Raw genomic sequence first — 15864 nt, forward strand, 5'->3', positions numbered from 1 at the left:
GCACATGTAAAATGCATTCTACACACGTGTGCATCGAAATGTGGGTTTTATTAAAGAAAAGATAATTAATATTGTAAAATAGGGGGCAAGATCTAGAACCATACACATTATAATCTATCAGTACAGGGTTTGACTGTTTGAGGCACTTGTCCTTTGGACACAGACAGACAGCAGGAGTACAGACCTTAATATATACTCTAAGGACGGTATGGATAGCAGACCTTGTGGTCGCTGGATTTGCACATTTAAAGGGTAATGTGCAAATCTTCCACCAATGTATCCTGGATACATTGCACACAAAGTATATACATGTCAAGAACATTTCACATAAAACCAGATTTATCAGTGAATTATAATTCAGTTGAATTCAGTTGGGCATTGAAATAAACAAAAACATAATTCACGGAAACAATCATTATCTAGTCATAAATAATGGTTCTTCTCGGTTCATTTAAAAGAAAGTGCAAAGTAAACAAAAATGTATCCAGACACAAAAGGCACAGCAGTAAGTAATCCCATTACGATATGTACAACATACATTTTGGTTTTGTTTTTTTCTTTTCAAAACGAATGATATATAAGATTCAGCAGCCAGCAGCAAATTCAAAGGATTCCAACCCCTTTTTTGCAGATGGGTTCCCAGATTGATTATTCTATATCATACACATTGGGTGATTCAGCTGGCCTACACCCACAGTTGGCATAACAAGTACAGTAAGTAAGTAAAGAATGTAGGTATTCAAGCAACCAATCCATCGCTTTTGCTGCGTTGACAAGCGGGAGAATACTAACCAGTACACTGAGCAATATTCAAATGCTCATTGATAGAACCATATTTGTGATAGAAATCTACAGAGGCAAAGACAACAGTGGCTTCATTGTTTGTCAGACGCACAACCAGGGGGCAAAAGCCGCCTTGAATTGGCGTGCACCCAGGGGTGGTCAATGACGTTCTGCAGAGACAGCCGCTTCGCCGGATTATAGCGGAGCAGGTTAGAAATCAAGTCTCGAGCTCCCTCTGATACAATTGACGGCATACGCAAGTCCACCTGAAAATACAAATTAGTTACAATGTCATAAAGTCATAGTTGCGAGAAAAAACATTATTTATTATTTAAGTAGCAATTGTGATGGGGAAAAAAACAATCATTGAGGACCCCCCCCATAGGTTCTGAGATTGTTTTGCCATTTTGCAGGGGCTATTACAAATAGATTTAAACTTTCACAGCCCAAGGGAATAGAAAAAGAGAAATGTTAACCTTTGTAATTCTTTTGTATGTTTCTGTGTCGCAGCTGGTTTCAAAAGGTGGGTTGCCAACCAAGCATTCGTAGCAGAGAACCCCAATGCACCACATGTCCACCTTCTCATTGTGGCATCGCCCCTCAATCATCTCTGGGGGCAGGTAGTCCAGTGTCCCACACATGGTATCTCGCCTAAAAAGGTCAAATCGTATAGTAAAAATGTATCAACATGGATAGTAAGGTAATTATCCATAACACACAACTTTGAGCATTTATAAAAGCTCTATATCAATTGCATTCATTATTATTATTATTATAGTATGGTGTTATCATGAGAAAAAAAATCATAAAATATTCAAAAGCTTTATTTCAAATATAAGGGGTCTATTATCTATTCATCTATTTGTATTTTGCCTTCAATTTGTATGGCATTACATGCTTTTGAGAAAGCTTTATATATATATATATTTAATTATTTATATAGTCTAAACATATCGGATTACCTTACCTTAGAGATGGTGCATGGACAGACCAGCCAAAGTCGGCAATTTTAAGCTCCCCACGAAAGCCAAGTAGTAGATTCTCTGGCTTGATGTCACGATGAATTACTTTCTTCTTGTGGCAATACATCAATGCATCAGACAGCTCCTCCATATACTGAAGATGTAAAATGTTAGAATTAGACCAACTTCGCTATCATTTTAGGAGTAACAAAAATGGTATGTGACAATTCATCATAAAGTAATTTTCATTTACTTGTCATTCAAAAATAGAAAAGGAACCACCGCTCATCTGCTGAAAAAACTTTAGAGAGGTGCTGGAGCCACAAAAGGAATATGAGGAAAAATAAAGGGAAGCTCCGCACACTCAGATCTGCGCACAATCAGTTTATTTTTGGCAAGCTTTCGGTCTACTGACCTTCTTCAGGCATTTACTTGTCATTAACACTTTCAGAGGCAAGGACAATGACCCATGTCTAAAGTCTAGGGGGAAATAATATCTGTTGATGATATAATAGTTCATGCAACCAGACACCACATACCAATATGCTTTGTATAACCACTTAAGGGTTATATGCATTTGCATAGCTGTAAGGACTAGCTTCACCACTCTATAAGGTGATATTTATTGCAGGACAGTCCTATTGTTATTAGGCCAAAACATTAATACATATTACATAATAAAGACATAAAATTCACAGCACTCTTTCAATTGTCTTACTGTAGCAGTGCGCTGTTCATCAAATCGGCCACATTTCTGCAGCTCCTTGTACATCTCACCACGTGGTGCATACTCAAGGATCAGATAGACTCGTGAGCGGTCTTGGAAGTAGTTGTAGAAGCGGAGGATATTGGGATGTCTGAGGAGAGGGAGAAATTAATAGTGTTTAATCTGCTAGTCTACTAGACTGTTTACTAGCAGTTTGCAGAAGGGTAGTATTGGACAGGGTTAGCAAAATCAACAGTGCAAGACTACGGTTGGTTCACTCGATTGAACTCAACTTTATTGTCACATCACAGGTTTACAGAAATAAAAGGGTGAAATTCTTTATTGGAGAAGCTCTATAAAAAATGGAAAAACTACCTCAACCACAATTGTTTTTAGGTTCATACAAGTTGGACATTTTATTCAGAATCAAACTGGATGCAAATTGAATCTGGAAAGGTCTTCAACTAAGCAAATACTTATAGGATTGTTAAAATAACATGAACATTATATTACATACAGAAATACTAACCTGAGATGGGACTGAATCTCAATCTCCCTTCTCAGCTGGTGCTCCATGCCCTCTTTTTCTATCTGAGACTTGAATATCACCTTCAGCGCCACAGTGGCTTTCACTGACTTCTCCCTCGCAAGGTAAACATTTCCATACTTTCCCTTCCCCAGTGGTCGACCAATGTCAAAGTCATTGACATTGAATGTCCTGATGAGAAGAGAAGGATGCACAAAGTACGGAATCACTGCTTAAGAAAAAAAAGGCTTATCAGGCTGAGAGCTTTGTGTGCTCTCAGTGGAAAACAATCATCTGGCTGCTCCAATACACTGCTTTTATAAGCCTGATTACTTTACTTTGAATTTACTTTGAATTTGTTTTTAACTTTTAAATTTTAACTTTTAAATTGTGAAAAATGTAGGATATAAAGGGATATTTGCTCACGACCCATAAACATTGGTCTGCCACCCACATAAGTCCTGACCCACTGTTTGGGAAACAGTGCTCTAAAATATGTCATAATAACTATAAGTACTCAATTATATATATAGCACATTTTATACAAAGTAAACTTTGACACGATAAGTAAGTAAACTGTGATATTTCACTCACTTTGCTGCTGAGTCCATCATATGCCCTAGTAGAAAATATCAGCAAGGAAAACATGCATTGATTACAGCAAGGAAAACATGATTAATAATAATGTGCTCAATGTGTCAAAGGAGAAGAGCAGAGCGTATTCTACCTGTGATTGTAGATTTGTCTTTGGTGTCAGGAACCACTTGAACACGATGTGTGCCAGTTACTGCATGCTATTTATGAACACACACAACACAATTACTGGTTATTAGACTGCTACAGAACAGCTTTGGGCGAGGTCACTGTTGTTGGAGTTGGCCCTTCCAATTATTAATTAATGACATCACAACACCACAAAAGCATGAGTTTAAAATTTCAAATAATTAACAACAGTACTTAGCAGCACCTTTTTGCTAATATATCGTTACATTAAAGCTAGATAGGCTGATAGCCTACTGGCAATCTGAATCTGGGACTAGCCTAATGGAAATAACTGACATTTTAAATCGCAGATCTAAAGCTCAATGACATGATAATACAGCTCTAACAATGGAAATATATTTAAAAAAAAGAACGTTACCCGCATCATACTGAAGAATTTCTGAACAACGCGATCGAATTCTTGTAATACATACTTAGTACACTTAAATAAAGCTACTGTAACTGTTGGTATGAAACATTCCGCCCACTGTTTTGAAGTCACTGGTTGTTCATGATTGGTCCTATACGTATGACAGAAATGGTCCCCATTGGTTACACCCGGTTACACCTCGCGTCACCAGGCAGCCAAGTTAACCAACCTCAACTAATGTGATCCGGTCTAGAACCCACCTATCGTTTCCCTGTCATTTGCACGCACACATACGCGCAAGTAGCTTTCCGTATCCGCTCAGGCCGGATCAGCAACCTGTAACGCATATTTGGTCCCAGTCTACCATTGGTCGGAATTGTTCGAAATGGCCAGTGTGATTGGAGCACAATTGTTGGTTACTATCAAGCACCGCCTGCTATTGCCATGAAAAACAAACTGTAGTAAAAGCATAATTTTAAATAACAATCACAAGAGTTAGGTGATACTGGAAATTGCTTATTTGTTCAACATACCGGTAGCTGGATTGCCAAATACAAAATTGGTTTGACTGTCTCAGAGCCAGAATACCCGAATCAAATCTGCAGGACTATATCTTATTGATTATTTATTTATGTATTTATTTATTATATTTTAGAACAAAGCACGGGCTTGCATTGAAGTGTGCACTAAAGATGCGTGCACTAATCGGCTCCCACCACAAACCCAACACAGGAGAAACAGTCAACAAGGGATGCAGAATCTAGCCGTGACAAGTTATGCAACAACCTTGGTGAAGCCACAGAGCAGCTGGTATGTACATTATGCTTTTCTGTCTTCAATTATTGTTAATTTCTTGTTGTTGTGTGTTTTTACCATGTCAGCCAATTAAGTTAGCTCTCAATGTCCATTGATGTCATTGTCACCGCTGTCCAGTCCAGGTTGTCCAGCTATAGTTTGTGTCTGTTAAATCCTGCTAAATGCTAATGTTAGCCTGCCTGGCTAATCTGACTGGATAGCATTAACTTGCTCATGTAGAACAGTTTGTTCTGATTGAAAATTAATGACAGCAACCATTTAAGTTGTGTATAACTTGATAATATGGCCGCTATTCATTGCATGCCGTGGACTGTATGAACCAATATAGATATTAAGGGTATAGTCTACTTTGTTTGATGTTCCGAGGAGGAATTGATATTGTGTGTGTATAAAAGACATGTTGACCAAATATTTTATTACAACTCTAAAATGTGCATTGTCTGCATTTTTGCACCTTTCTGTTATAAACCAGACAATAAGACTACTAGAACCAACTAGTCTAGCATTGATCAAAGTCCATTCCAAAACAAAACATCTCATTCATCATACATCCTCTGTTGTGTTTACATCACTGTTGCTGAAGGAAGGACAGTGTGTCCCTCGTTTTGCAGCTGCTGACACACATGTTTCCCATGGAGACACATTGAAGGTGGGGTCAGAAAATCTCACTAAAATGATTGGCCATTGAAACAAATTAATCAGTTGTACACCTGACCAGTACAGTCAGTGCTAAAAGGAGGTACAGCTTCACAATCTTAGGTTGAGAACTGCATCCTGTACAGTGTACACTATTGTGTTCCCAATATAAACGCTCAGTATCTCTGCTTCTCCCACCATGGCCTGACCTAGTTGTTGTTGGTACTGTCGTCATATCTATCTAGGCACACGTCCTCTGTTTTCGGAAGCGATGGCATTTTCCATCATGCAGTTGGAGGCCCAGCTGCGGTTGTGCCAGAATTGTCTGTGGTGCTACAGGAGAGTCTCATGGAGGCTACTCTCCCAGAGCTCAGCACATAGGTAAAGTGTGTGTGTAACTGTGTATATGTGTGTGTGTGTGTGTGTGTGTGTGTATATATATATATATATATATATATATATATATATATATGGGCATGGTGTTGTCTAATATACTCATTCGTTTTTTTCTTAAATTGTTAAAGCTTTATATTCTGTTAGTAATCATTGCTATAGTGTCTGTTCAACTAGCTCTGGTCCATAGCTCTAATGCGTTGCATTGCGTTTTTTGATTGATTGATTGAAATATTTATTAACAGTTTGCAGAATTACAGTACATTTCAAGCACAAACTCAATACAAAGACTGTTAACTGTGAGTGGACGACCCAATTAAGCATTACACTTGTTTACAACAGGGTCCACCTTGTTCAATTCATCAAAACATTTAGAGACGTACAAATAGACACTTCTATATAGTTAAAGAACAGAACAGGAATTCATCATAAAGGAAGCAAAAAGGGAAAAGAAACATATACAGTGAAGGGAAAGGGGGGGGGGGATTCAGATTTTACAGGGGCCAGTTTCGAATTGCAGCCGTCCGTAGGTGCCCTTTGAGAGCGGTTTTGAAGGAGTCAAGGGATTCACATGTCTTAATGACTGTTGGTAGGGCGTTCCACATTTTGGTGGCATAGGAGCGAAAATAATTTAGTCCCTTGTTTGTGCCGAATCTGGGTTGTACATGGTTTGTTGCACTCCCTCTGGTGTTGTGGGTGTGGACTTCGTTTACATTAAGGAAGTATCTAGACAGGTACATGGGTATCTTGGTGGTGTATCAAATCTTGTGGACCAGACCCATTGCAAGATGCTGTACTCTGTCGTCGACCCTAAGCCATCCCAGCTCTAATGCAACGCATTAGATAAACATCAGGTGGGTAATTGGGTTGCCTATTTCAGCCAATCAGTAAAGGGTAGGTTACCCATTTATCAGCTTCAATTTTATGGCGTTCCAAATTTGTCTGCTCAGTTCTGTGTCATCACTACCAATTGCACTTGTTTGAGGAGTTCTCTCTCCTCACTGGATTAAATTGTTATCCTGAACTGAAAATAAATGTTCTGTTTTCTGCAGCTGCAGAGACAGGGAGTCCTCGACTGAACAAACACTACATAGCAATGATTATTATCAGCACCTGTTTGACGTAACTTCAATTTATTGGAATCCGGCAAAATATAATTTCACCCACTCCTGGTGTAAACTTGTGGTGTGATGCTGAACTTGAAGTTGTATAGAATCAGTACTATTTTGTTTGACTTTTCTTGTGCTGTATTTGTTTTGTCATTGCAGATCGAATTTGAACAACTACGAAATCTTGGGAGTCAGACCTAATGCCAGTTTGGAAGAAATAAAAAATGCATTTTTTGATAAATCAAAAAAGGTAAGGTTCTTCCAACTTCATCAGTGAACTGTCAACATGTGACACAATTTGCCTGATGTGACCATTTTGTTGGCCGCTGTTGCTGTAGATTCTTTATATGGCCACATGAGGGTGCTTTTGTACAATTCATGTTTGCCCTCTTCCAGTGGGCTTTTGGAGCATGGACATGTTTGTTGTTGTATATTTAAATGTTTGCACATTGTGGTTTTGCAGTAGGAGACCCCCAGCTTGCATTGTCCATCATACACGGTTATGATAATATTTATAATTTCATTATCATAGTAGTAGACCATGATAGGACCATACATAGACTGTAACTCAAAAGTGCCTTACAATATTGAGATGTACATTTGTACAATTGTAGTGAACATTTGGATGTCAAATTAATAAATATGATCAGCCGCTTTTCATAATAACAGTGGCTTCACCAGGAACGTCAGTTGGAGGGTACAGGATGAAAATGATTTCCATGCATGCAATTGGATGATATTTGTGGATGATAGAGATCACAACAAGTTGCACTTGTGTCTGTGTATTTACCGTAAATGTTTGGATTAGATACAGTGTATGCATATAGGGGTGAAAAAGTTAATCAAACTAATAGATTTAATCAAGATTTTATCCATATTTGTAGCCCTTTATGCCTGCTGACTCTCGACACATCCGCCCTTCCACATGTTGCTATAGCTACACCCAGACAGTGATCCATCTAATCCAGGCCTCCACAGCCAGTTTGTGCAGCTGAATGATGCATACCGGGTGCTGAGTAAGGAACTGAGCAGAAAGGAGTATGACCTGAAGCTCAGTCGGCACTACACTGGTAGCCAGGCCTTTACGTCCACCTCCAGTAATTCCAGGTGGGTACATGCACAATTAACCAATCATGTATGCTATTTTTATTGGAGCATATAAAATATGTAGGTCCTTCTGTAAGGGAAGCATCCTGATCCTTAAGGACATTTCACACCGCCAGCTCAGCAGTGTTGAAGTGCCACACTCATCATTAAACGGGCAATGCCTGGAAATAGGACAGTGGCATGAATAATAGAATAATTCAATTATTAAGTCCAAATATCTACCTTTTATTGCATTCTACATCAGAAACGTTTTAGTTCTGTCTGGTTATGTTGGTGCGTTGAGCTTTTGTCAATATGAAGGCTGAAGCATACTTATCCAAATTAACTGCCACACAAAACGGTGGAGAGTCCTAGGGTTCCCAAAAAGTATTCACTTTCTATTGTTGTTGTAATCTCGGCTGAAAAAGAGGATCCCAGCCCTCGGTGTGTTCTCCAAGAACTAAATAAAAGTTGAAATAATTTAAATGAAAAATTCACAATCTATAATAAAATATTGGTTCATTCTATTCGTAAGTTATCCGACTAAGCCATTTTATTTTTATTTGATTTACCTATAAGACAAACTGAACCAGTGGGGTAAATGCTGTTTTGATTCAACCAGACAGAGAAAGCAGTAGCACCCATTACCCTTTACCCTTGAACGCTTTCTTACATTTACTCTTTGTTCTTCTGTCCCACCGTCTGCTGTCTTCTCCGTCTACCTCACACACCTTCGTTAGCTACTCACCTCACAGCACCGATGCCCAGGAGAACATACGTTACTGGGAGCAGTTCCGGCAATCCCAGCCCCAAGAGATGACGCCAGAGGAGTGGCAGAAGCGAAGAAGACGGAACTTTCGCTTGGTGGGATATTGTCTTCTCACCATGGTACTCAGCATTGGAGTCCATGCTGTCTTCTTCAGGTAACAAACAAATGAACGCCAGGAGAATATGGCACCTATCTTCTTCAGTAGTAGTTGAGAATATTCCTGTGTGCAGGTTGTCTATAACTCTAGTGGTTGCCCTACCCTCGCAGGAAAGTCCATGAATTCCATACTAACTTCATGGACGAGAAAGACAGAGTCCTCACAGAAATTTACAAGGACGCTAAAGAGAGGGCCAGGTGTGTAGAATAATTACTTTTCATACATTTATTTGAAATTATGTTAAAAGTAGTAAATGTTGCTCCTGTTTTGCCATGTCAAGGTTTATTTTCCATTAAAAAGTGACATAGTACACTGTCCCACTTACTACTTACCTTATAACTTAAGCAGAATCAATAATTTGACACAAAACTTTGATAAAAAAAAAAAGCAGAGCAGCAGTCTGTTACTGAATCTGCCATCAGGAAATAATAGACCACAGTCAGAATTGAGTATTCAACAAAGCTATCTATTAATAATCATTCGTATATTAATTATGTACCACATGTGGTACTGGTAACAGTAGATTTAATTGGTTCTATGCTTGCTCTTTCCCAGAGTCAACGGTTTTAAGAAACAGACAGAAATCCTGCGTCAGAAACACGCAGAATTTCTGGAGAAATACAAAGTCCGCGGAGGAGATGACAAGTAGCAGCTTCAAAATCTTGGTGTGGAATAACTGGGACAATTGGGTTCAGTTGACCAAAGGGTTTGTATTATGCTTATGAAGGGACTTGCTGACTTTGTTGAAAGTGTCAGTACTTAAAGCTTAAAGATGCACCGAACCTTCCCGTAATACAGGATAAAGGGATACATGTGTTGAACTCCTCATCAAGCTGATCTGTACTGAACAGGACTGGGCCCTCAATTAGGGCTATTGAATCCGGTACAGTCAAGACAATGTAAATGGAGTAATCAGAGCCAGGGACATAATGCAAACAGTTTGACCATCATGTTATGAAAAAGTGTATTGTCAAAATTCAGTGGACTCTGAGCATCCATGTTTGAACACATACCTCTCCAAAGTAACAACAATGTTGTTAACCAGCAGTTAATGCAAGATAACAAGATTTTATTTGCAAAAATGTTTATTTGTATTATCGTGAGAACGATTGGCTTCCATTTTCGCATTGCTACTTTTCAGGACTAGAAAGCCTGTTTCTATTAGCTTGGATTCCTTATCGATGATGTCACTGGTGGACGGGTTTCTGAACTGCCCAGACCCCTCCTATGAGACACAGACGGAGTAGAAAAAAACGGTGCCATTGTATCATGATTATTAGAGCGGACCTATATGAATATAGGTTGAAAAGTGGTGAAGTGGGCCTTTAAAGCAGATTGTTGTTTGAAAAAGGCCTTTCCATATTCAGTACACCAGTGCGTCCAACTGCAGGTGTCAACAGCAATATAATAAGGCCTGCCTTATTATATTGCTTTAGGAAGGAAACCAAGACATTAGCAATTTAATTTGACTCACAGAGGGCACTCTACACTCAGTAGCTGCTCTGCTTCTGTGTCATTATTCTGAAGAGAATCAAGTTTTTTTTCTTTTTTGTTTGTTTTTGCCAGTTCTGCTTTATTTCTGGTAATGGCCGTGCAAAGATTAGGAGAGAAAGGGGGTGACATTCAGCTAAGCGAATCGGGTCAGATTCAAACCTGAGGCAGCTGCTGGAAGGACTATTATATTAGAACTTATTCATGTGCTATGGGCTCTTACCAGGTGGGCCACCTGTCACAAGAATATTTGGATTATGACACATGCACAATTTGCACAGCAGGTCACTTCTTCCAGACAAAGTAGCTGTAACATGCTATTGTACATTTAGTGCTCTCTTGAACTCACTGATTGTCACTATGAACTTACTATGTTTTCCTTTATGTGCCTCTGAGTGTTAGTGTGGAACTAATCCGGCCATTTCCTCATGATGAAACTGTTTTTTTATTATAAGCTTTACCCTCTTTGCTGGGTCTAGAATATACGCAAGATGGGTAATTCAAAGGGTGTCATTGAATACTTTGGTCTTTCAATTCAGCAGATATTTGGGTAGATTCAAAGGTCCAAAGACTTTATTTATCACATACGTAAGTATCGGCGGTAAGCCTTGCTGAGCCATGAGGCCTGTAGGGCAGGAGCCTATCTCTTGTTGATGTACAGCACAAGGCAGCTTGATGTACAAGTACATCCCCATGGCCATACAGCTAGTATGTCGCAGCGCCAGCGACTTGCCCCCCACCCAACCCTTGATACTGAGTGCCAAGCAGGGAGGCTTTGGGTCCCTTTTTTAGATAAATATTAAATATTGATGCAGCGGACTCTGCCAGACTGTGCTTCAACTTACTTAGTCTTCCAACAGTACAATAATATAATACAAGTACACTACATGCTGCCAACAATTACCACAATGCCTTTTGATTGTTTATAATAACACTGGTACCAATATCATTAAACACTCATCTTGGTTGAACTTATTTGATTTCTTAACTTTTAAGTTTGTCATTCTCAGAAATGCTTTGTGTATGGTTTGGCTGTTGGTTTTAGCAGGGTGTAGCACAACACAGAACAGACTTACTGTCGCTGACATCACCAGACTTACTGTCGCTGACATCACCAGTCGCACCTAGTGGTGTGACTGGTGTCCCATTATGTATGTCGCTGGCTGGAAATTATGGATTTTTCGTGAGCGACACAGTTGCACAACAAAATATAAATGAGACATAATGGCAAGGTCATATAGTCCAGTCCATATGCAGCCGTTGTTTCTGTTGATATGTCCTTCAGCATGATGCTTCTTATTCTTACTCACTGTTATAAATATAGTATCATAATTCTCTGCTTTTCCAGTTTTGGGGAAAGATAAGCTAAAATCCACAACCGATTACAGTTTGAGCTCATAAGAGTATCATGTGAATTCTGTTTCATGGCGGATTTTGGCATTGTTCTCACAGTGAGCTTTTCTCTTGTCATCAGCAGCTGAGACCTCAGCAGGAGATAACATTTTCCCGCATTATAGAACCCCACCACCTTCACCCTCATGGACTGTGTGGTGTGTGAGTGCCCTCTTATAACCCAAACACACTTCCCTGACAGAGACTGGTGGCGGCTTGCCTCCCCACACACACAGGCACAAGCACGCACACACACAAGGTTAAGGGAACACAAGGTTCACTTTATACTCATGGGAATTGGAGCAGCATGACAATCTGACTGCTTTTATGTTTATATGATTACAGTTCAAGTTAATGTGCAAATAAAGTGTGACAAGAGATAACCTATACTGGATGACATTGAGATAGGTATGGTCAAAATTAGCTTTGATGTAGGCCTAGTAGCCTACCTCTGCCTCATTCATATTTTTGATATCTAGGCCTATACACTGTTCAGTTAGTTGCAGAGAGGTAAATCATTTACCTGCTGAATTATGAATTGAAAGGAGGTCCTATACAGACTAGGCTACACACCTGTGTCCGCGGCGCCCGTCCCATTTTGAAAAAGTTGGCAGTGAAGCGGTTGCGCGGAATTGCGGAGTGTCATGATTTTGTGCATGTTCTGAAGGGCAAACGAAACGAGGAGACCGACCCACTATACAACAACTAAAATGAGGACCCCTTTCTTTCCACACGCCCCCTTTATGATCTGCGGACACTCATTTCACGGGGGGGCATGGTGAGTAATAATGTGATGTCAACGGAGGATTATATTGTTAGTTTATAGCAGGATAATTATTCGTGAAGAAGGGATACCTACGTCTGTGAAGATGCGCCTCGAGAGGAAACGTCATCTTTCAATATGCTGGCCCGCGTATTGCCGTGGCGTGGCGTGACAACGTGCGACACTGCCCTGTGATTCGAAAGCGTGGGGTCTTTTGGGAATGAACGAGTCATTTGAAATGATTTATTTTCAAACGACACAAGGATTTAACGATCGTAGCCTACCACCACACGGTGAGACTGGCCACGGACCTGTATTGTTGTCACGCCACCCGAATCCCTGGACGCCTGGCTGGACCGTTTAACGGGATTCTGACCAATAATAAGACTGACTACCCCTGACTGGCATTAGAAATAGGGACTGGAGGAGGGGGGGTCACTCAAAGTTGCTATAAGTCTAACCAAAATGTCCACGGAATATTGATTTGCCATGTCCGCAACAAACAGGTGTTAATTTATAGGATTGCATGCGTTATCTTCTCTTTGAGGTAAGCCGAGCTGTCAAAACAAGGTTTATACACGTAGCAGCCTATTTAGATCCTAATATTAATGAAACAGGCAGTTTTTTGGTCTTTAAATAGGCTAAAATACTATATATTATGATTTTCTTTTTTTTTTAATTGCCAAATTAAACATTGTAAAGTTTGTGGAATTGAGAATGCCACTTAAGGTGTCCCAGTATAACAAGGGGCAACGTGGAATACCATTGGAATATCTGCGTGTTTGAACTGGCAAAGAGACGAAGAAGGAGACACAATAAATCACCTTTTGGATTGGTCCAAATCTTTTTTGCTTGCTTCTTGGACTATACTGCACAATGGGGATTATGCTGCAAGTTATTCTTGGAATGTTTCAATTCCTGCTGCTCACCCGAATACCCTCGTCCCACGCCAAGGTATGTATATGTAGCCTATAGCTAAGGCTATTTAACCCCAGCCGTCTGAATTGTTAAAATCTCACAGGATAATTAAGTTAATCGTTTATGTTTCTCTTTTGCCATATAGACCTATATATATTGCAATGACACAGTACGTGAATGACAGTGTCTGCATCATGGCTATGTGTCCTCCATGACATTGTCATGCTTGTGTAGAAAATGTACACCGTTGTGGTGGTTGTACCGTTGTGGAACTTATCCCCTAGGTCATTGACGCCTGCCACTTTGAAGGCTAATGGAATGGTTGGTTCAGTCATCACTGTAGCCTGTGATGCGTAGCGGGTTGCGTATAGTCTACATGGGCAGCAGCGGCATACAGTAGCTGGCCTAGCCCGCAGGGCACATTTTGTAACACTACATACAGTAGTGACATGAGCTGTTTGATAATAGTTTTCCAAGAGAAACACTGACTCTCTCACTCTTTCAATTACTACCCCCCCCCCCCCCCCCCCCTCTCTCTCTCTGTCTCTCTCACACACACACACACACACATACAGACAGAGAGAGAGAGAGAGGCAGACCTATATGTGCCTGATTTCTTATTTATGTATTGAGAGACTATCATGAAGTGATGCCCTCCCTGAGGCAGCATGGGGTCCAGACCAGTGACGTGCAGCTGCATGCATCATCAGTCACCAGCAAATGCATGTTGCAGATGGTTCGGCCCTGGTACTGAGATAATTGTGTGTGTGTGTGTGTGTGTGTGTGTGTGTGTGTGTGTGTGTGTGTGTGTGTGTGATACAACCCCAAGCAGATGTCCCCTAGTGATCTGACAGAGAAATAAATTATACACCATAGGTTTGATATTATATCGATATGGAGATATGAGACTAGATGCCGTCTGGGAATTTCCATATCCTATTATCGAGAATGGCAAAAGTGTGTCTGGTTTTAATCACCTTATTTGACAAAAAAATGCTATTTTTGAGAAATAATTTTCATATTATCACAGTTCAATATTATCATCACAATATTTATATTAAGGTATTTGGTCAAACATATCATCAATTTCAATCTAATTATTTAATACCTTCAATCAGGTCATTGCTACTCACAAAATGGCCACAGTCCTGGCTGAACTATCAATGTGGGCCAAACAACTGTGTGTTGGTGGTGGTTGGGGGTGGAGCGGGGATGTTGGGCAAAGTCTACATTCCCTTACAGGTGGCCTTGGTCCCCACACACAGGCTGTACGTGTGTGTGTGTGTGTGTGTGTGTGTGTGTGTGTGTGTGTGTGTGTGTGTGTGTGTGTGTGTGTGTGAGAGAGAGAGAGAGAGAGAGAGAGGGAGGGGGAGAGAGACAGAGACAGAGCAACAGAGAAAGCTATACATTATACAATATAGTTTCTCTTGCATTCTCATGCATTGGTTATTGCGACCATAGGTCGCAGTTTACTATGAAAACATGCAAAACCAGTCCGTGCCACGCCCGTGACCTCAGGGTTCGACCTCATCAAACCCTGTCGACTTAAGACATGCACCCGCTGCCACCCTTAGATCTCCATATATGGAGCTGACCTGTTCTGACATTCCATATGTTGACCTCATCAAACACTGTACAATCAAGACAGGGCTCGCCCAGCAGTCTGCCCTCACCCAGGCGGATGCGTGCACACTTCTCACCCTCAGGGCGTCTTACTGGTTAGAGTAACACTTAAAGTACATTAAAGCCCTGACATATATCATAGTGGATCCTCCCGTTTGTAATGTGGGAGCTGGCCAAAACTACTGGGAAAGTGGAAAGTAGGAATATGATCAATGAGGGGAGCTGAGCAATGTATATTGATTTACAGTATAGTACTATATTATACGCTATAGTGCTGTATTATTTACCAGTGGTTCTCCATCTTTTTTCAGTACCCTCTTTCCTTGATTTCCCTTTAACTAACTAAAACATTTTGCTTAGAGAACTGAAAGAGAAAACAATTGCTAATGTAGCGATGCACAGGAGCTGGGATTGAACCCCAGTCAACCACTCGCCAGACAACCTGTCGTGCCAATAGGGCTGAGCCCGATTGGCAGGGCTGTTGTGGGCCGGGTCTTGACTCTTGGCTGGGTGCGACAATCACCCCCCCCCCCCCCCCAGTCTTTCATGCCACGGACCACCCCACACGACGTCCCTCATGTCCCTCACGCAAGGATCCCCGC

The 15864-nt window shown here is 40.6% G+C and overlaps 3 protein-coding genes across 5 annotated transcripts in view; 2 read left to right on the plus strand and 1 right to left on the minus strand.

The window, feature by feature from the left end:
• Nucleotides 1-48: 48 nt before the first annotated feature.
• On the minus strand, nucleotides 49-4247 carry LOC310873024 (aurora kinase B-like). Its single transcript, XM_083785298.1, has 8 exons — nucleotides 4119-4247; nucleotides 3705-3771; nucleotides 3572-3596; nucleotides 2981-3169; nucleotides 2464-2602; nucleotides 1751-1899; nucleotides 1260-1434; nucleotides 49-1049 (listed from the first exon to the last, which is right to left on the minus strand). Exons 1-8 carry the CDS (start codon nucleotides 4125-4127, stop codon nucleotides 876-878), a joined length of 927 nt encoding a protein of 308 aa, XP_083641424.1. The 5' UTR covers nucleotides 4128-4247; the 3' UTR covers nucleotides 49-875.
• A 313-nt stretch (nucleotides 4248-4560) lies between these two features.
• On the plus strand, nucleotides 4561-10734 carry dnajc4 (DnaJ (Hsp40) homolog, subfamily C, member 4). 3 transcript variants are annotated; one of them, XM_083785687.1, is made up of 8 exons: nucleotides 4561-4919; nucleotides 5509-5574; nucleotides 5807-5942; nucleotides 7223-7313; nucleotides 8001-8170; nucleotides 8890-9072; nucleotides 9186-9272; nucleotides 9631-10734. In XM_083785687.1, the coding sequence occupies exons 3-8, from the start codon at nucleotides 5833-5835 to the stop codon at nucleotides 9722-9724; spliced, it is 735 nt and encodes a 244-aa protein (XP_083641813.1). In that variant the 5' UTR covers nucleotides 4561-4919; nucleotides 5509-5574; nucleotides 5807-5832; the 3' UTR covers nucleotides 9725-10734. The 3 variants fall into 3 exon arrangements, with proteins under 3 accessions (XP_083641813.1, XP_083641811.1, XP_083641812.1); XM_083785685.1 differs by lacking the exon at nucleotides 5509-5574; XM_083785686.1 differs by lacking the exon at nucleotides 5509-5574 and having other exon boundaries at nucleotides 5830-5942.
• Nucleotides 10735-12478: 1744 nt separating this feature from the next.
• vegfba (vascular endothelial growth factor Ba) overlaps nucleotides 12479-15864 on the plus strand; it is a 14422-nt gene continuing 11036 nt past the window's right edge. The window contains exon 1 of the mRNA XM_083785745.1: nucleotides 12479-13675. Coding sequence (XP_083641871.1) covers nucleotides 13598-13675 — 78 coding nt within the window. The 5' untranslated portion in view covers nucleotides 12479-13597. The remainder of the gene's footprint in view (nucleotides 13676-15864) is intronic.

This window comes from Protomyctophum parallelum, assembly GCF_964188405.1.
Source record: "Protomyctophum parallelum genome assembly, chromosome: 16".
NCBI classification, from domain to species: Eukaryota; Metazoa; Chordata; class Actinopteri; order Myctophiformes; family Myctophidae; genus Protomyctophum; species Protomyctophum parallelum.

Excerpts from the sequence above, each read along its gene's own strand:
- LOC310873024 (XM_083785298.1), bottom strand. Across the intron at positions 3,170-3,571 it reads ATGATGGACTCAGCAGCAAA|GACATTCAATGTCAATGACT; the intron begins GTGAGTGAAATA and ends TCTTCTCATCAG. Across the intron at positions 2,603-2,980 it reads GAGATTCAGTCCCATCTCAG|ACATCCCAATATCCTCCGCT; the intron begins GTTAGTATTTCT and ends CCCTCTCCTCAG.
- dnajc4 (XM_083785687.1), top strand. The coding sequence starts at position 5,833 with ATGGCATTTTCCATCATGCAGTTGGAGGCCCAGCTGCGGTTGTGCCAG. Across the intron at positions 7,314-8,000 it reads TTTTTGATAAATCAAAAAAG|CTACACCCAGACAGTGATCC; the intron begins GTAAGGTTCTTC and ends ATGTTGCTATAG. Across the intron at positions 9,073-9,185 it reads GTCCATGCTGTCTTCTTCAG|GAAAGTCCATGAATTCCATA; the intron begins GTAACAAACAAA and ends CTACCCTCGCAG.